General features: G+C 36.4%; 1 protein-coding gene across 1 annotated transcript in view; it reads left to right on the forward strand.

The window, feature by feature from the left end:
• Positions 1-21,450, forward strand: part of KCNH8 (potassium voltage-gated channel subfamily H member 8) — a 207,236-nt gene extending 185,786 nt beyond the window's left edge. Inside the window, exons 12-16 of the mRNA XM_026078147.1 lie at positions 1,808-1,846; positions 3,578-3,933; positions 8,002-8,108; positions 9,243-9,319; positions 20,746-21,450. Coding sequence (XP_025933932.1) covers positions 1,808-1,846; positions 3,578-3,933; positions 8,002-8,108; positions 9,243-9,319; positions 20,746-21,450 — 1,284 coding nt within the window. The remainder of the gene's footprint in view (positions 1-1,807; positions 1,847-3,577; positions 3,934-8,001; positions 8,109-9,242; positions 9,320-20,745) is intronic.
• Positions 21,451-21,678: the final 228 nt, after the last annotated feature.

A 21,678-nucleotide genomic window follows, 5' to 3' on the forward strand; every position in this document is an offset into this window, starting at 1 on the left:
TTTTCTTTCTCCTCCATTTTTAAGATGTAAAATCAGAATTAACATAGATGCTCATGAGGAAAAAAAAAAAAAATCAAGTGAGGAGAGAGATCTTTACCCCTGTTCAAAGGTACAAGCAAAAAGTCCCTTCTAAAGACTCCAGCAGGCAAATTCATATTTTCTGAGATCTTTTTTGTCAAGTTGCTAATGTTTGTGATTGGTTTGGAGTTTTAATTAATGCTGCTATTTAACATTTATATTGCACCTGTGCCTGGAAGACAAGAAAATTGAAGCCCCATAATTCTGGGCACTACTGTGAATTAATCTAATTAAACATATGTGCAAATTRCACCATAAGTATTGCTAGTTCTGATTTTTAAAGCTTCAGTATTTTAGTACATTCCCAGTTTCCTTTTCTCTGAAATCTTGAAAGGTATGGTGTTTCTTCAATTGGCATAGATTACAGCGCAAGCTGGGAGATTTCAATATCTGAGATTAACTCCTCTGCTAATATCATATCTAATACTTTATCAACCCCAGGAAGAACACAGCAGTTGTTATTTTATTTACATAGCCTAATTATTGCAGTTGTTCTGTTTGGCAGTCTGGTGAGTGTTATTGCTAAATTTATGGATACACCTGCTACTGGCTTGGCAGATGTGGAGTAGGATTTCTGCTTACACAAAATTAAGTATTGGTAAAATATACATTCATATATTATACCACTAATAATACCGTCATTTTTATGAGCAATTGCAAAACAGTTTTCAGGATAACCTGAAAGATCTGTGAAGAAAAAAACAGAACAGAATGATGTTTTCTAAATGTGTGCCTAAATACTGTGTGTTTAGGTGTTCTGAAGACTTTTACGAAACTTGGAAGTCCCAATAACTTCCAGAAAGGCATGGCTTCTTCTACCTGACTTTGGAGATAAATAAGCTGATGCAATAAATTTTAAATTGAGGGGTGTTTGGTAGTATATATCTTGACATGGGAGTCTTAGGAACGTAAAGGCTGAAAATCACTTCTGAAAATTCTAGCTAGTGGACTAAACTGTTCTGATAAATTTGGCACTTGGGCTGTCTGAAACTTGCCTGTGGACAGGATGTAGACAGCTAAATAAACGACAGAATGAGCATATCACCTGGTATTTAGCAGCTCCTGTGGATCTTACTGTGAGTAGTTACACATTAAACTTACATGATTTTTTTTCTTTTCTTTTCTTTTTTTTTATTTAATCCAAGAGGGGAAAAATTTGTGCAATTGAATAGCTCTTAGCACGTATCTCCCATAGTTTTATGTTGGTCCTACTTGCTTCAGTCCCATCACTGTCTTTGAAAAATCCCCAAAGTAAAGATTTAGGGACTTCTGCTAAAGTCTGATCATGTAGATGTAAGTACTAGACTGGCGCAGGAGCCAAATCCACACAGAGGCAGCAGCAAGGCAGCGCACTGCTCCTGCATGGGATTCCATCACAGCAGCACCGAGCCCCCCAGGCACACAGTTCTCCCATCTACGTTCGTTCACAGCTTTGGAGCTTTCATCCAACTTTTTACTAATGTAAAAAATGTTATTTTTGCAGGAAAATATTCCTTTTATGAAAGGAAAACCAAAATCTGTTCAGATATAACTTTGTTCTGCCAGCATCTACTTCCAAGCACCGTCATTAGCATCGGTGCTATGCTGCCATTTAATTTAATACAGCGGTTGTGTCATGAAATTCTTTTCTTGTATCAACAGAAATATTTTGATTTAGACATTTGTACACTCTTGGAAGCCAATATTGTGCAGATGCACATATTTGTTACTTTTTGTTTTGTTTTTTCAGGTAATATCAAAATTATCAAACAAGTCTACGCTATCTCAGGTATGTTAATTGCATTTTAAATAAGCCAAGCTTGACATTGTGCACAGTATGGCCAGAGCAAAGGTGGAAAGGCTCCAAGAGACTCTAGTGGTTTCAGAATAAGCTTTTAAATAGGATCCTGCAGATAGCTGTGCCACTGTCCATTTTATATGTGTAACAGCTTAGTATCTTTTCTTCCAGGTGCTGGATTTGGATATCCTACTGCAGCACCTGCATTTTAAATACATGTTTACTCAAGCCAAAGTTTAGAATATAGCTAAAGCTCATTCTCTGTAGAGTATAGGCCGCATCAGAGCCAAGTCCTGTACAATTTGTTCATCATGTTAGCCTACATTTGAGTATTATGGTTGACAACAAGGCTGCTATTATATTTTATGTAGACAGGTCTTTTGATGTTGTTTTAAATTCGTACCTTTTCATACATCTCAGACTGAAAGAACCTAATTCTTTACCTCTGCTCAATGGATACAAACAGAAAAGCATTCACTCAATGAAAATGTGCAGTAGCACCCAGCAAAATTAAACTCATGCTACAAAATATTAAGATAGACACCGATAGAAGCTCAGAACATTTGAATAAATTCCTCAAACCTGCATTTTCACCCAGTCAATTTAACTTGGCCTGGATTTGGGAAATTGGACTGTGAAAGTTCTTAAGAGCAGATTTTGTATGTAAAGTTAACAGTGCTTCCCCCCCCCTTAAATGAAGGTAAAAAGATGGAGAGAAATAGCCTGAAAAATAAATAAATAGCAACCTTTTCTGAAAAAATGAAATTGCATTTGGCTCTCCTGTTCACTCAGATGTGTGCAGTTTGTAAATTTGACTTAGAACCGGATTGCGCTTTACTCCCTTTGCCTACTACTAGTCCAGTAAGTTGTACCATGGGAGTAAATGGGATTATTTTAAGTTATGGCCTGATTTTAACATGATCTCCGTGTTGGTATATCTCCACACTCACAGCCAATCTATTTTGTTACCGTGAAGCAATAACAAATAATACATTGCTCTCTTAGGCTGTGCTTTACTTAGTACATCAAGAATAGAACCCTCTCTAGGTGCTCTGAATTGCCTTCTGTACAACACCATGCATCTACAGTGTGTATTTTTTAAATAGATGTAACTCTGCTTTTGATGGCTTYGTTCCGAAGTTGACACTGTCGCACTGTTAGTGCTTTAATGGGACTTTGCGTAAGCTGAGAGATCTGCCCACTGTCCCAGCAGGCATTTCAGTCACAATGATTAAGAAAGACAGAGAGGACATCTTGGCTCAAACTGAACTGTTATAAGTGTTATTTACATGTTATAAATGGCTCTGCATAAAAATGTGATATTACATGAATTACCAGCCTCAGTTCTTTCCCTTGGTGCACCAGGAATCTGTCTTACATTCAGAAGAAATAACTCCTCAGTAAAGCAAGATTTAGCTATTCAAGCACATGGCTTGTAAGAACTAGCCATAATCTTCCTTGGTAATAAAACATATTGCAATGAGTTCACTGGCAATGTTACTGGAGAACTTTTTAATGTATTTGTGTCTTTCTCTGTGTATATATGTAGATATCCACAGCTGAAGAGATAAATAACGGTAGAGTTCCAAAAGAGCCCTAGTTCTAATGAGAAATGAAAGCTATAATAGATCAGGTTTTATTCCAGTATGAACATTAAAAGAAATTGTTCCTGCAGTATCAGGCTCTGAATTTTATGTTAATATGTATTATCTGCTATTTTAGACAGAGCTCAAGGGAAATGGAAATATAAAGAAGAGACTTGCATCAATTGTGGAAGATGAAGAAGAGGATGAGGAAGGAGAAGAAGAGAGCAGCTCCCTTTCACCAATCCATACGAGAAGCACAACTTCCTCTCAGCAGAAGAAGACTGGAAGCAATAAGAGCTACCTAGGGAGAAACTTGAAACAGCTGGCCTCAGGAACAGTGCCCTTTCACTCGCCCATCCGTGCTTGCAGTTCAAACCCCTCAAGAGCCAAGCATGAAACTGAACTCCATTACTACTCCAGAAAGAAAGAGAAAAACCTTAAGTTACACCTTTCAGCACTGAACATCAGTGGTCCACCAGACCTCAGCCCAAGGTAATAGTTATGAATGGTTATTTTCTTCCTTACTATATAACTTTTACTAGAAAATGGTGGTGATATTATAAAATTTATGTTTCTTTAATAGCTCATACTTTCTTGAAATGTCAACATTTCATTAATCCTGCAGAGAAGGAAGAGTCCTCATATTGTAGGAACTATCACACACTATGCAGAATTTTATGGCTTTAGGGCTTTATTGCAAAATAATGTATTTCTACCAGTAAAAAGGCAAAGTATTCAGCAATTATGAAAATGTGTGACTTATCTGAATAGTCTGGCTTTACTGCATCATTTTGTCCTTCTGTAATAATATATATCTCCACAGTAGCACTGTGAAGCATTCTGAGTCCATCAGAGGGAAAGCAATTTAGAAAGCAAGTAGATAATAATAGAACATAGCTGTGCAAAYACAAAAATTACTGGAGAAGAGGACTCTAATGGAAAACTATTGCCTAGCAATTTTAGAAAATATTCCAGGTTTTTTCACATTAGAGAAAGAAGATGACGATAGAAGACATGTAGAAAGTAACTACACAGTTGAGAAAATCTGTTTTGTTGTGAATTATGACATAAACAAAAGTCATATAATGGTTTATTGTGGTATTGGTACTGTATAATTTTAAATATTTTAATTCTTACTAGTAAAGTGATTTATGGAATTTATTTCCAGATTGCTGCAATATAATCATTAATTGCTAACAAGCCAAGAATTTTGGTACTAGTTCTTTGTAGAAATCACAATCGCTTCCCTGATATATGAGGAACTGCAGCAGTTGATCTTTCGGTTCAAATTTTGGGTTCTGTAATTTGACATATTTTACATTTTCAAAAACTTCCTTTGTTCACTAGGAGCAGAGTAGTAGTTTCAGCAGCTTGGCATTGCAAACATGACACAGCCACAGCTTGACCAATATTTGTTTAGCTCTGTCAAGGCACCAGTCCCTAAGGATGTGATGGTAAAAGTTACATGTGAAAAAGTATAAAGCAATCATTCTCCTTCATCATGTATTTGATTGGTATAGACACATTTCAAATAGGAGCAGGTAACAAGCCAATTCTTGTTTTGCCAATGGGGAGGGGGGGAAATATGTGGAAAATTGGCTTCTACACTAGCAGAAGTGAAATGTGTAATGGAAAATGTTTCATTTCTTTTGTAGCTCTCATGAATTTGATTCAGGTCAGCTATGACCAAATGTCATTATAATTTGCAAAACAAGTGGTAATTCAGGGAAAAGCTATCTTTCATATTTTCCATTGAAATGCAATTTCATTCATTACAGTTCTGAACAAATGCAGCCAGACTTTGACACGCAAGGCTGCAAGAGCAAATGTGGAACAAGTTGTGTTAGATACATTATTTCTTATTTCCATTTTTAACTGCAGAATATTCCTTTTAATAGGCTGGGACATTGGCTTGTAATATACAGGTTTTTGAGACTTTGTTTTCCAGCCAGAAAGCTTTCATATTATTTACTAAAATATAATTTTATATAATCAGAACATTGAAACTAACAACAGGTTAAAAAAAATTTTAAAGCCTTAAACGTATTTTCAATAAGCATTAAAGAGAAAATAAAATCTTAATTATGGTCCATATTTTTGTTTGCTCCTGGACAGCAGTGTAAGCAAGGGGATGGCAAGAAATTGTTTTGGACTGAAATGTCCAGTCAATGCAGTTGAGACGCTCATGTTTTGAAGAGAATGCATTTTTGTCTTCTTAAGAAACTTCTTCTACTGTGCATGTTTCCTAGAGTAAGCCAACCAGAATTTTTTATTGGCACTTCAAATTCATTTCTTGTATACTGTAGTAAAGGCAAGAGAGCAGATGCATGGAGACTGGTTAAAATATTGAAGTAGTCCTTGGATAAAGGAATAGAAGTTAGCATCCTAACTTCTAGGTAGTCATAATCTACTTCATACGGAGCACCCAAAAAGTGACTGGGAAGAAGAGGTTCAAAAAGGAAGGAGTGAGTCTGTTCCTATCGCACCATAATGTAAAACTGAGAATAAAGGCAGTCCTGGAAGGAGGTATTTATGCATTTGAATCTCCTCAGACCCATGTGGATGAGTGTACTCTAGCCCCAACCTACTGGATAGGAGAGGTCACACGTTAATCTCTTCTGATTTTTTTGGTTGTTCGTTTGTTTATTCATTTGCTTGGGAGTTTAGGTTTTCATCTTCAGGAGAAAATTCAGGGCTGTGCAAAAGCTGATGAATAAAGGAATGTGATTTACTAGTTACTTTTGTCACCCCCATATATTTTCAGTTGACCAAACTAGGTATCTCTACATTCCAGTTGTTCTTATACAAATAACTCTCTTTCCTACTGCGTATTTACCAACTAGAACCTTGTCTTGTGGATCTCCAGAACCAGCTATTTTTGTTAATATGGTGTCTTTCTTTTTAGTTTGTATCTTGAAACACTTTAAAGGACAGAGCTGCTATAAATTCCAAGACATGTCTGAATAGTTTTTCTCCTGTGTACTTTAAAGGCAGTTAAAATGTTAACATTTTAAATAATTAGAAATATCTACAAAATGGATATTGATTTAAAAATTTGCTTTCTGAAGCAGTGAGGCCAGATGACATTAAATAGGCTTGATAGCAAATTCCAGATAAAGTAATCATTCAGATTTTCGGTTGCAGGTAACAGTATAGTCCAGTGTTGTCAGAGCACGACATTTGAGTCCCATTCTCCTCCCAGAGACTGGTTAGATTAGAGTGAAGTCTAATAACATCCAGCTCATATCATGATAACTCAGACAAGACACAAGACCCTAAACCTGCACAAAGGGCCAGATGGTCAAGAATATATTGTATGTGCACAGAGCTCATAATTTACACGGGTCTTTCAAACCAAATATAATCACAGACATCTATGTGTTATCTATTCTTCCTTTAGTCAAATATTTCCAGTCAAGAGATTTGTCTGAGAATATCCTATTCTTATTAGATGGAAAATCTAATTGCCATCATTACAAAATCATCACCGTTGACTGTATTAGTGGAAAATCCAAGAACTGTCTGATTTAAGCCCTTCCACATTAGTTTCTAAATCTTCTGCCTAATGGAAGACAAATTCTGAATCTGGTGTGTGGACAAAGCAAGAAAGTGATGCTCCACTTCTGTCAATTAACTCTTTTCCCAGGCACTTCCATTGACTTTAAAACAATGGAAGGTAAATTATTCTCTTTATAGTACTAATTCAAATATATTATTATGAATAGGTCTTGTTATAATTCATTTTTATTGAGGTGTAATGACTTGTCTGTGTGATTCCAATTTCCTATTCTTAGTATGTATGCTTCAACCTTTTTTGTTTTTGTTTTTGATTTCTTGCCACTGTAAATTGGAGGTCCGCTGCAATACATGAGTAGAAATAACCTGACAAATGCCTTTTCTAGTTAGAACAGATACCAATACTAATGCAACTGTGACATTGCAGGCTGGGTCTAGATATACATTTCTGTATTCAGCCTGCATACAAAACTGCTCTGCACAAGCTAGTTAGGTTAAAACTAATTTAAGAATAACTATCTGTGTGGCAACAACACTTCTGACTGGTGTAGAGATGCACTGAAAAATCTATTAGTCCAGGCTTAGCCTCTGCTTAAATGAACAGTAAACCTAAATTAAGAGCCTGACTGTTATGAGCAGGGAGATTTATATTTCACAGCAGCATAGTGAAGCATATTTAGGTTTGTGTAGAAGAAAGAAGAAAAGCAACAGATTACTTCAGATAGGAAAAACAAGCTATATTTATATTCAGTATACGTTCTGTTAGGGCCCAGTATATACTGCAAAAGTTATGATAGTTTTGAAACTCTGGTTAATTATGTTTAGCCTCATGTTCTTTCCTCCAACAGTAAATTTAATCTTTAGTGACTTACAAGAAATATCAACATAACAGTTCTTATATTTATCTAAACTTAGTGCAGTGCAAAATTCACCATTGATAAAAATTTGCCCTTTAGGAGTAATTTTGAGAATATAATTATGAATGTGATGTTTATGGAACTACTTAAAAGCTCTGTCACCACCCCCCACACTTTTTTTTTCCAGAATTGTTGATGGGATTGAAGATGGAAATTGTAATGAGGAAAGCCAAACTTTTGACTTCAGCTCTGATCAGCTCAGGCAGGAATCCAGGGTATCTGCTACAATTGCAGGTGAGTGTTGTCTGAGAAATCACTCAATAGAGAAAACAGCTTCCATAACTGCTATTTGTTCTCCTTTGCTTATTCGAGTCTCAGAAGGATAATTCCTCACAAGCAGCATAAATGGATTTAACGTGTACCTGTGCTTTCAGTACCATTTGCACTGGCCACTGTAGAAAAATACAACAAGATCTATAGGCCAATTGTCCTTTCCTGCTAACAGCCAGTCATGATAAACAGCCTGTAAGGAATTCTGTATTTTTCTGCATTATATTCAAACCAGTAATACTGTAGGATCAGCCATGAGTCTGATGCTCCCAGACCTCTGGGCTTAGAAAGTACTCAACACATGGCAAAATTCACTATCAAGGCATTTTAATATCAAATGAAAAAATAATTCACAAAGAGCCAGATGCAAACTTGAATCCCAGTTTTTGTTAAAAAGATATTTACTTGGGACAAGGGAGGAGAGCTTGGAGTATCGTGCTTTTCAGAAAGTGAAAAACACTCCTCCTCCCATGGCTCCTTGTGGGAGTGAAAGCATGAATAGCAAGAGGTTTTAGGCAGCCTTAAATGACCTGCACTCTGAAAAGGCTGATGAAATAGCAGCACAGAGGAACACAAGAGGCCAGAAAGAAAAGTAAAAGAAAAAAAGTGTAAAAGAGAGAGAGAGAACTCAGTGGTCTAATGCTGAAGTGACATAAGCAGTACTGCTCAGACTGTTTCCAGCCTCCCCTCTTTGATGAGCAAACAGTTCTCACAGTTATATACCTTTTGCACAGAGGCCATTAAGACACTTCAGTTCCTCTTGAAGCAAAACAGAAAAATAATAATAGAAGTTTACTTTTATATATGTGATTTAAAAAAAAAAAAAAAAAAACAGCAAAACTGTTGAGGTATCACACCACTGGCACCAGGGTTGTTGTTCTTGGTCCTTTCAGATTGAGACTGGAGAGAGCAGTACAGCTTATCTCATTCACACCTTTCTTACACATTCTACACTGATCATAAACACAAGATTTTACTTTCATTTGATCCAAGCAAAAGCTAGGTTTAAACTTAAAACGACTGACAAGTGAAAGACTGGCATTGCTAATTCCAAGTTGTTATACTTCTCTCATTTACATGTATTTGAATTATTTCCAGAGGCTGAAATTGGTGCTGCTGTGCTTGTTATCAAAGCAGAAGAGACCAAACAGCAGATCAGTAGGCTTAATAACGAGGTAAGGAGATTGGGAGGGGAATTAACAATGATTCAAGGAATGCTGGGAAAAACTAAGAAAGCTTGCGAGTCTAATAGATGTGCTTTTGAGTTTGCAAAACTGGATAGGGTTCTTAAATCCAGGAAAGTTTGGGGTTTTTAACTCTTTCCCAAAGTAATTCACTACAGGAAAGCTACATAAAAGTTTGTGTTATGTGCTGGAGCCAAACATAATTTAAAGTTAGATTAGCATAGCTAGTATATCTGATTTCTTTAGGACTTCTTCTCTTCCATATGCGTTTCTATTTCTTTCCTCTCATTCTTTCCTCCAGCCCCCTTTTCCTAACTTCTTTTTTTGGGCAGCACTACGTCTTTTCAGAATCTACTTGAAAAAAAAAATGCAATCCAGTCACGTTCAAATTTACATCACACATTTCAAATCACATTACCTGAACATATTCAGAACTAAACAGGAGTTCATCCATTCCTGCTCAAGGAATTTGTCCTGAGAAACACAGGGCTGATATTATTCAACYGTGCTTTCCATCCTTCCCTCAAAATAACTTCAAACCTGTAGCCCACTATCAATCTATCTGACTCTTAGAGGAGAGTTTCTCCAGCTGAAAAAAGAAAATCTTTTGTAATACCATATTCTCAGTTTATGTTTCGTTTGGTTCATATTTCCAGTCACTGCAGTACTTCAGCTTACAAAATTAAAGCATCAGACTTAAACTTCACAGTTACATTGCAAGATTAAATTCGGTTTCCACCATGCTCTATCTTCTGATATGAAGAGATTAGAGACAATTTTTATGATTTCATATGAGGAAACATTTAAATATGTACTTTTTAAAGTCCAACCATAGATCTTGCATCATTTTTCCTGATCTCTTTTGTTACCATAAACGTTGTTTTATTTTTCTTCTCATTTTGTGTACCTTTAATCTATGTATTAATATATTGTCATATGTAAAGTAATGAGATTGTAAACCTCTTTCATTGTGGGTCAGGTTACCTTGATCAGATAGTTTACATGTCCTGAACTAAGATTGTAGGCATGGCTAGGGTACTCTGAATGCATTAATTCAGTTATGTGTCAAACTGTAGTGTCTTACAGAGTTCAGACCAAAGTGCCATGCTCCATTGATTATAGTTTTCTACAAGGCACAGTCAAAGAACTCATAAATATCTATGCAATGCTTTTGGAACAGAAAAATCATTTTGATTTATGCCTTTTAGCTTTGAAGAGGATAGGGATTTTTAAAATATGAAGATGTAAGTAAGTATTACATGGTTATCAGCAAGAGGCAATTGAAAAATACATCATGGTAGCAGAAGCGTTAAAGCAGATACCCTGTGGACTAACCAAACATTTCAACTGCAGTAGTTCTGGGCTTGTCATTGCTTTTCCAGTTAAAATAAATAAAACTTGTAGCATGGCAGTATGTTAAACAATAGGAAAAAAAAAAGATGAAGGCCATTTCCCTCCGCACACAATCTTTATTTTTCCCTGTTAACACTATATAAAGAAAATGTTACACAGCATTGTTTGCTCACACTAATGTGAAAAGGAAATGGGACTACATGCAGTAAAAAACTAAAGCTTCCACACACAGAAACAGAATCCAAAATTCAGAGTTAGGCATTTCACTGTTCTGAATATTGTCCACTCTTTTCTTTTAAGAATGAGGAAGGGGGAGCAGTCCATTTTTCATATAACAGTCAGGTTACTATATGAAAATACCTTCACCTCTTACTTCAGGTGAAATATCACCTGAAGTAAGAAGTACTCACCTCCCAATACTTCTGCAGTCTCTCCTGGGATAGACATGGATTTGAACTTTTTACATATAGATCTACTAGAACCATTAGGTTGTTACATAGAAAGAGGTCATCACCAGCAGCTCCTTCCCTTTCTTCCACAGATGTGTGACAGAAATGGGATCGCTTATAGTGTCTTTCTATTCAGTAGATGTTAGGAGTCCTGCAAGCAAGTGGATGAAAATCTCTAGGAGATTTAAGAAGAGTACCACCAACTTCTGGAGTTGCTTATGTCTTGCACACAAACTCAGGTTTGTGTGCAAGACATAATTCATTTGCACACTATGTGACAGATTGGGGTCTGCGCAAAAGCAGAATTCTAACTTCTTAGAACTTGAAGTCAAACAATATGTGCTTAGTGAGTTTAGATATCTTTTGGCAACACCCGGATTGATTTATACCTAGCTTGTTTAGTGATAAAGTGACATTAACGATAATACAAACAGATGAGGTAAAATAGCATTGTAATGATAACACACTTTTGAAAAAAGCTGTACTTACTGTTTAGTTAGAGCTTCCTAAGGAAGCTGCACAAATGACTAGAAAACCCTGTGGAAAAAGCACCAGGCCTAGTCTAAAGAGGATACTGGAACCTAAAGCAACACCTATATTTAACTTCATAGTATCTCTAAGATCAATTTACTCCATGCTGATAGCCTTGTTGCTATCTTTCATTGATAATGTGCAAAATCATCTATACCCAGATGATACCCAGGTATGCTTGGGACATACTCAGAATGCATACCAAGGGGGCGGGGGGGAAATCCAGTAGGTAATTTTCTATTGAAAGTCTACATTCTGGAACAGTTGAACTGATAAGATAAACCAACTGAATTGATAAAAAGCCTTCACAAATTACTTCACTAGTGTAGTATGTTTAAAATTAAGATTGCTTTGGGTGCCTTACAGTACTTGAAAAGAGTATTCTCTACTTTACAAGGTCATATTTTGCTTTCTTTCTGAGAAGCCCCTCAGCAAAGAAAATAGCATTCTACATTCTGCCTAAGCAAGATTATTAAATATAAACACATTTATATATGTGAGCAATCTCAAGTCAATGTGACAGTGCATAGGCATAAAACATGGAACAAAACTGGGCTGGGACATAAAAGAAGCATAAGGGACTATCCTAGCTGATGTGGATTTAGACTTATAAGGTAACGTTCTGGGATCAACTCCCAAAGAGGCAGATGGGTATCCTCTAAGTCCTCCCACAGATCAAAATCTACATTGAAAAAGCTGTGTCTTTAGAAGGCTCCTTAATTGCCTATTCTACATGGCCATATATCCACGTACTCAAATGTGCACCTAAGGAGTTTCCAAACTGATGATTTGATACCTACCCAAATGAGCCTAAGTAGCCTTGATTGACACTACAGCAGACTACCAATAGTAGTTAAAATACTAGCAGAACTAGAAATTGAACTTCTCTGTCAAGACATGCAGCCTCCTTTTAAAAAAAGAAAATATGAGAAAATGCGTCACAAGTAGCCAGCAGCAGCAAACAGCATCATTAATACATTTTCCAGTGGAGATTAAAAAAAAAAATCAACAAACGGAAAAATAACTGCTTTCAAGAAAGGCAATTGCATTACAACAGTTCACTAGTTAGCTTAAAACTTTCAGCTGTTTGTTGGGGGAGACAGACATGTGTCTTCCCCTTCAGACATTCAGTACAGTCTGTTGTTAGCAAAGGAAAGAAAAGAGTCTCCCCACAGCTAAATCTACAAAAGCTACACATATCTTAGATAAGCACTGGAGTTCTTGGCCACATTTTAGTTGTATGACATTCACAACATAATCCAAAGGGAAGTTCAGATACTTAAGAATGGGACTAACAAAAGACTGAGGAGAAGTTGTTTCAGCCTTGATTCCACTTCTCAAAGTTCATTAGGTATTAACTTCAGGAATAACAGAGGCACATATTTCCTCTAAAGATCCTCAGATACAATGCTTCTCCTGGAGCTGGGCACCAAAGCCAGCACAGCCTCTTTCTTAGGCAAAGTGAGAGACACTTCAACATGCCCCAAATTCCTATTGTACAGCTCCATGGTTTAGTTGCTCAGCTGGTTACCCAACTTCTTCATTCCCTCCCCTAACCTCACTTCTCAGTTTCAGCCTGAATGAGAACCAAGTTGGCAACCAGGACTTTCCCCTATTGCAGGGTGGAGTGGAACAGGACTACTTAATATCTCCCTGTGGAAGCTGTTCCACTTAGTCTAAATATTCACTGAACAAAAAAGGAATTACTTTGATTATAGTTCAGCACTAGGTGAGAGAGTTATGGTTCAGGTTCTTACTCTTATAAACATGCAATTAATTATGCAACAGTTTCAAGATTAAGTGACTGAAGATTAAGTTTCAAGATTAAGTGACCCAATAGCCTGGCACATTTTCTGAGCTGGAGCAAGCGTGATTCAAAGTCCTGCTCCAAATTAGGTAGAGTGAGAATTTAAGACCATCTTCTGTCTTACGAGTGTGCCTCTTTCTTTTGGGGAGCTACCACCACCCAATGCAGTTCTGCCAATTTATTTTTCTGAAGACTGATCAGGTGATTGTATGTAAACATTCAGCATTTTTTTCAGAGGCAACATTTGTCTGATACAATCATATATAACCGCTGAATTAAAACTAAGGAGCCTAGTAAAAATACTTCCTAATGTTCTGAGATACTCAAAGGGCCAAAAGTTTAGATTAGGTCACTGCCTACCCTTGTGTCATTACTACATTTAGTACTACTACACATTTAGTTCTGTATCATTTCACTGCAAACTATATGAATCAAAGTGGAAGTATTTCCACGCTCTTTTCAATGTGCAACAACTAAGTCTGGATTATTTAAAATGTAGCCAAGTTAAAAATGTGAAAATATCCAAATTTTAGTCATTCTCCTTCTCTCATAATTTGCAGGGTGAGTGTATATGTAGCTCCTCATTCAGCTATACAGAGACATGATTCTCATGCTCAGATACACAGGACATAGCTACAGCAGGGCATGCAGGCTGACTCAGGTTTCTTTCTTATCATGTCCCATGCTCCTTCCATGCTTGACTCAGCTCCTGAGCCACACCATACAGCTGTATTAGTTAAAGCTAAGCGTTACAGGAAGAAGCAGAGCTATGGTGTTCTGGCTATCAGGTCTCCAGACCAGAGCTTGTCTGGTCAGCCCTGAGTACAGACAGCACAAGTACAGCTCTGCATTTGCCCATGCAGCAATGCACTCAGATGTCCAAACATGATCCAGAAATATGGATTTGTATTTATAAGCATCGATATTTATAAACAGCGCATACCAAGAACAAGGCATTGCTTAAATTAGGCATTTGGGGGAGGCTCATTTCATATTTTACTATGTCTGCCCACAACTACAGTATGTAAATCAGTATCATGATCAGAGAATTCACAGACCTATACACCATTTCTCCCATTCAACTGAAAAACACACACAAACAAGGAATATGGCCAGGTTTTGTACTAGCAAATTGCCTTCTATTTAGCTGCACATTGGAACAGTTAGTGGAAAGTTAATCAGGCCTATAGCTTTACATATTGGGAAAGTTCAATTTGTAGCTTGAGAACTCATCTGCCTTACAGTAATTGAAAACGTTTTCTTTGTAACAAGTTCATAACTGCATTATCACATAAGAAAAATGATTTTGCAACAAGGCTAGCCCAATAATTTTCTCTGGAAAACATCCTTGAATCAAGATAAACACGGCAAAAAGTAAACTAATGGCATTTATTAATGATGAAAAATGACTGTTCTACCCGTTTTATACTATGTTTATATAGTTAAAATCCCAAAGTCATGAAAAAAATAGAATTGTTTTTGTTAAGAAATAAATCCATTCTAGACCACTAACACAAAGCAAATGCATCCTTTTGTCTATTGATGTTTGTACAAAAATATTTTCATTTTAATATTGACATTTCCTAACAACTCCTGATTTGTTGCTGTTGTCTCCTGCTCTGCCCTTGCAATCTGATGATTGTAGAGTACTCTCTCAAGCTAACTTTTCTTTCTTTTTATGTTAGCTTAATGGTTGTTGACAGATGAAGACAAAAATGGCTGATGCTCTAAAGCTTAGGTTAAAAAAAAAAAAAAAGTAGGTCCTAAGGCATATATAGGGCGTAGGGCCTACACACTGTGGTGACTCTTCTGTACTTGGTGCAAAGGCATCTCAGAGATTTAAATGAATCAAGAGAGGAAGCAATGAAGTGTAAAATTAACTAGGCAAAAGAAGCTAACTTAAGTTTTGAAGAAAGAGGTATTACTACCATGGTAGAAAATAACCATTAACCAGTCAACTCTCTAACAGGCATTTCAAAACCTCTCTCCATCAAAAAGGTTTGTTTTCCTAACATCTATCTAAATGTAAATCTCTGTTGACATGTAAACTTACCACTATTTCTTCTATGCTTAAGAGATACAAGAAAAAGCTGGTTGTCATTTTCTTTCTAAAAAGAATTTACACTGCAAACTTGCTTTTCCAGCACATCTGAGCAAACCCAATTCCCTCAATTTTTCTTTGCTCTTCACATCTTCTAAAACTCTTCACTGGCAACATTTTCCTTTGTCTCCAATTTGTTCAGATCTTTTAAAACTCAGACAAAGTATGTGATCTTATGCTACACCAGCCCAATCGATTATGAGAGACTAGAACCCACTTCCTGTGTCCAATTAAAAAAATTGCTGTTGATATATCCTAGGAGCATGATTAATGCATGCAGTGTGTGATTTAATGAAACTCCCCAGACCCTTTTCTATAATACTCTGCATAGGCAGTTATTCCTTATTTTATATTTATACTCATACCTCTGACATTTTCTTTTCAGATGTAATGTTTAACATTTATCTTTGTTAAATTTCATCTTACTGATATTTAAAAGTGAAAGTGAACTCCATCTAGCCATTAAATACAAATATTGAATAAAAACAAATTAGGACAGGCCCCTAAAAGGACTGATTTGAAATGTCCTCCCAGAATGACAGCAAACCATTGATCATAAACCATTCCAATCAGGTGTGCATCCGATTCACAGTAATTACATTTGGGTCATATTTTTGTTGGTGGAGCAGAAGAATGTCATGTGGATGGTAACGTCTCAGTAGTTTTTTGATGAGATATATCTACAGTTTCTTATCTACAGAGCCAGTTATTCAGTTAAAGAAGAGAATTTGATTGCTTTGCCATGATTTATTCTTGATAAGTTTATATTGTCTGTTCTCTTTTAACTATTTTCTTAGGTGTTTATAGAAATTGTTTGCTTAATAATTTTTTCTGATACCACCACTAGGATCACATGTAAGTCCTCACAATTTCTTTCAACAGTAGACATTCATTTTTTTCTCTTTTCCCAGCCACCTGGGTCTTTCCTGATCCATCATGAGCTCTCAAAGTCAGTAGCAAGTCAGTCAGAGTTTACCTCTGATAATTTCTGAAGTCCTCGAAGCAGTAATTTYCAAACTTATATACCACCAACATGGTGACACTGTCCTGGTTCTCGTAACCTGAAGGCAACATCCACAAACAGCTATGAAGAGCCAAGGAATTGTTATTAGAACTGCAGTTTGGGAACCCTTTTTCTAGGCAGAATTTCATTTGGGTCCTGTTGACTTGAATGTATTTAAATTCTCTAGTCTTTTATATTTCTCCATTTTGTCCTCACTTGTTTAATATCAACAGCAGTAATCTAAGGGTCCCAATTTATCCAGCCAGCCTGGCTGCCCTGGAACTACCCGAGAGCCAGCTAGTAAGACAGCAGGAAAACCAGTAACTTTTTATTGTACTCATACATGATTTGACAAGCTTCCAGATTTCTGGAGTTATTTTGCTGAAACTGAACCATCATGTCATTGCATAAATCCTATACATTTAATCTGAAGTCAGATTAGTTGCACTAGTTGTTTTTTTTTTCCCCCAGCTAGCTTCATTCCTRAAGTACCATTAGATCATAAGTGTCTGTTGCCATAACACCAACGGCCACAAAGAAGCTGACAATTGGCAAAAAGTCTGTCTTAGCTTAGTTCTCACCTCATTCATTCACCAATATACTTACTGGAAACCAGCGTACCAACAGCTAGTTAATTTGAGCCTCAAAAGACAACTCATTCTGACTGGAAAGTCTCGTAGACTTCACTAGAACAGAAAAACCAATGAAACGCTAAGCAAGGGAACAGAGAATCTGCATCTCCTGTGCAGTGCGAGCCAGCCAGCTTCTCTACATTGCCAAAATGCAGCTTCGATCTTTCAAGAAGCAAACTTTCTTCATCACTTCTTTGAGTGCTCTGAGAGAGGGATGGCAGGAAGATGTGTGATGCGTAAATTGCAAAAGTTAGTAAAGCACAGAGAGAAAAGATAGCAAAGTATTCTACTAGACCTCTAATCAGAAAATGAAGGCTTTATTCCAGATTTCTACAGCAACAGTGATGACAGGCGCATTTTTACTAGAAACTGTAACATTAAAAAAAAAAAAAAACACAAAATGCTGAAATATATAATGAACAAAGAAGCTAATTTAACCAACAGTGTTTGAACAAAGCAGTAATCATCATCATCATCATCTTAATTATATTGATTTTTTCATCACTTTTAGGGAAAGATTTAAATACAATCACCTCATTTCCCACTAAACTACATGGAACAAAGTATCCAATCAAACTTCACAACAGTTTAATACTGGTAGTAAAGAAAAACAATCTTGCCACTGAAATGCAAAGGCCATTTGGAAAAGAAAAATACAGCTACTAAAACTTATATTTGATCAGGCATAATAAAAATGTTACTATAAAAGTCCATACCTTAAAAAAAAAAAAGAATTTTTGTTTAACTTCTCTTTTGAAAAACGTTTCTTCTTTATAACAGAGTCTCCCGAAAGGATTACAGAGCATTGCTTTTGATCAGCCTCAGAAGAAAAAAAATCTCCTTTCTCACTATTTCAAGCCAATTCTGCAGAAATCCCAGTTTCTATATCAGGAAACATTACACAATATTCTGCAGTACCTTTTTCAAGTCCTAGAAATGCTTAAGGTAGCATTCCTGGTATAGCTGGGATCTCACAGAATGTTTTAAAGCTGTCAGCTTAGCACAGTGGGAACCATTTGTACCACTAGCCATATAGCCTAGCAATAACAACTGAACTCCTGAAAAGAGAATAGCCATATCAGCACACAAGGAATTAGTCCTTTCACTCAGCAGGAAACTCTACTCCTTTCAATTTTTGTTTCATTGGCTTAAAATTTCTTCTGATACTAATTCCTCTTCATTTGAGCTTCATGAAGCACTGTGAGATTGTTAACGTTATTGACAAAATTGTTTCCTGGTACACCTGCTTATTTACACCTGCTCAAGAATCTCTGTGTGAAAAGGATAGTATAAATATATGTGTAGTATAGTATAGATAGTAACAGTAATAGTATACTATATAAGTACTCGAGTATATAGTTATATATAGAGAGAGATAGTAACTAGTAATAGTGTAGATATTAATACTATATTATTGGAGGCCTTCCAACCCACTTCTTAATCCAGGAAGATTAACAGTTTGTAAAACCCAAAAAAGTTTTTAAATGATCCAAAAAATGACTTATTTGCTTTGTCTGTGTGCTTAGCAGTATTAGATCAAATAGATTTTACTAAATGGTGGTCAATATATAATAAAGTTTAGCACAAAAGCTTTGGACATGAAACTATCATACTACTGAAAACTATTAAAACATACATCAAAGGCCAATTTATCAGGTTAGTGTTTATCACTGTGCAAGATAAAGCTTATGAAAAAGCAACACCCTAAGAGCTAGCTTATATATCAAAAAAGGTATCTAGGCACTACAGCAAGTTGTAATTACTACTTGTGACAATCCTGAATTTGTATTGATAGTGGGATTGATTCTTTTCTTGTATTGTCTCAATGAACTAGAAAGAGAAATATGTTAAAGAATAATTAAACTTTTAAAAAGCTTTTATGCAATTAAAAATGAAAGAGGAAAAAAAATGGACCAAACTAAAAAAAGCTGTTTAGTGGGAGGGGGAGGGCTCCTGTAACATGTCACTCAAGAGCCTCCTCTCTTTAACTATTTTCCCTCCAGGGGCAGGGTGATCATAACAAAATTATTAAAATCATATCATGGATTTGAATTCTTAGTTCAGGGAATGGAATGGATTTACAGGAGCTGCAATGGAGCTTCCCGCTTTCTTTCCAACTTAGGACTTCTTGCCCTGTGGAAGATGATAATGCAGCCAAACCCAGCCTGAAGTGTTCTTCTCAATAGATTTTCTGTCACTGTCCTGTTGGAAAAACAAACACTGTATGTCTGATTACATAAAAATTAATTTGTGTAGGATACATAATTGGTGGCCTCTTTACTTCAGGGCAAAGAAAGTGCCTCTGAATTAGCCTTTTCTATTTTTGACAGGTGGTTTATCCTTCTGAAGATAAATGTGCAGTCATGTATTTTCAACAGATTACTTTCACTAGCATCACTGTGAGAAATTGTGTTTGTTTCAACAGTGATGACAGTGATTTAACCTAAAATAAATTGACTAGCTGCCACCGGAGGCAAAGTTCATTTGTGCCCCTCTAGAGTCATTTCTCTTTATTAAAAATAATTGACTGATTTTAACTTCCTACAAACCTTCCCTTAAGAAGAAGGGAGAGGAAAAAAAAAAAAAGGAAAATACATTTTAAACGGTGAGCTAGTCATTCTGATGCTTGGATTAGGTTCGTTTCCCCAAATATCCCTATAATGTCATAAGAACATCCCTATTCAGGTCTAAATTTACCCTACAAAACAAATTCAGAACTTGTGAATCTGATCCCTGCTCACAACAGCAGATTTGGAGAGAGAGGATTCTTCCTTCCACACACACACACCAGAGCAATTTATGCTATGTCTTAGAAAGAGGCAACTTTATATGCAACACCTTTCACACATAAACACTGAAGCAAACTGTTACACAGTCTTTCATATTGTTTAAATACTTAGAGGTAACAGGTGGCTTTTAGAGCTTCCAGGCTGGTTCAAATGAAGAATTTTTTGTTTTGATTTGTTTCTTTAAATAGTAGTCTAGACTAGCATGCAACTGTTACTTGCATCTGACAAATTCAGGCATAGGTTTCTTTCATTTTATCATGAAGATGGCAGTATATTTCACACACATATTTCTGAACCAGTTTTCGCCAGGCCTCATTTATATGCAATTCATCCTTACCAAACTGCATATATGCAATGCATCATTATAAAACATGCAAATGATTTATGCACTAAAATATTTTAGTGATTCATCAAGAAGCTAATGATGTCATATCATCACTGGAATTCATCTCAGGTCTGACCTTAAAGCCACTCTGTATATACAAAGTATCATTTAAAGACAGGTTTCATCATGTATTTTTATTGAGTTGATTTAATTTATTTCAATATGCCACAGCTGATGTAACATGTGGCTGTGATAAGGTAAATGGATGGACTATTTCCCACACATATATTGGTAGATTATATCTCTTTTAAGTAAAGATACTGTGCCATGTAATCAGTGCTGATGCCCTTAGAAGGAAAAAAGGAATGTTTGCAAAATGTGTGTTCTGAATAAATAAGTATTGAGGTATTTTGCTCTGCTATAACAGGTGACAACTTTAACTCAAGAAGTCTCACAATTAAGTAGAGATATGAAGAATGTGATGTGCCTTCTGGAGAACCTACTGACACCACAGAAGCCTCCAGGGGTCTGTGCAGTGCACAGCCTGTCTAGGAGTCCTACCACAGGAAGTCTGCAGGCTCGAATGGCTTGGACTACACATCAGCCTTGCACGCACATGCAAGCCGAGAACATTCCTTGCACCAAAGCACAACTTTGCCGTGGTAACACATTATGTGACATTTGGGATACAGATCCATCTTCTGTAGGCAGCAGTCCCCAAAGAACTGAATCCAACATTCAAAATTCTATGGATAGTGAATTTTACTATACTTCAGGCCTTGAGAATTCACCCTCCCAGTATCAGGTAATTCAGAAAGATAACCTGCAGTTTTTAAGATGCACCTCTCCCCATTCAGACACTACCTTGACTCCTCTTCAGTCTATTTCAGCAACTCTTTCTTCTTCAGTATGCTCCTCATCAGAGACATCATTACACCTTGTGCTCCCCAGCAGATCCGAGGAAGGTAGCTTTAGCCAAGGAGCGGTCAGCTCGCTGAGCGTTGAGAACCTGCCAGGGTCTTGGGACTTTGAAGGAACAACAGGAACAGTTTCTGCACGAACCTCAGATTTCGCATTAGACATTGTGACAAGCACAAGGGATGTGAAAGATAACCAAGCCATAGATGTATAAATAGAAAAAGTTAAGTGGTACTCAAAGCATGTTCCACAGCTGCCAGTTTTAAATTTATAGAGTACTGCACAACTGCTTTGTTTGACCTTTTCTCTAGCGATCGTGGAGACCTAAAAAAATGAAAATTCAGATTTATAGAAAGTAAGAAAAGGTATTGCTGGTTCATACTGTAGGAAAAAATTTCTAGATTCTAGAAGCATGTTCAAAAGCATTTTGTATACAGATGTA

Source organism: Apteryx rowi, unplaced genomic scaffold (assembly GCF_003343035.1).
Source record: "Apteryx rowi isolate R43461 unplaced genomic scaffold, aptRow1 scaffold_470, whole genome shotgun sequence".
Lineage (NCBI taxonomy): Eukaryota > Metazoa > Chordata > Aves > Apterygiformes > Apterygidae > Apteryx > Apteryx rowi.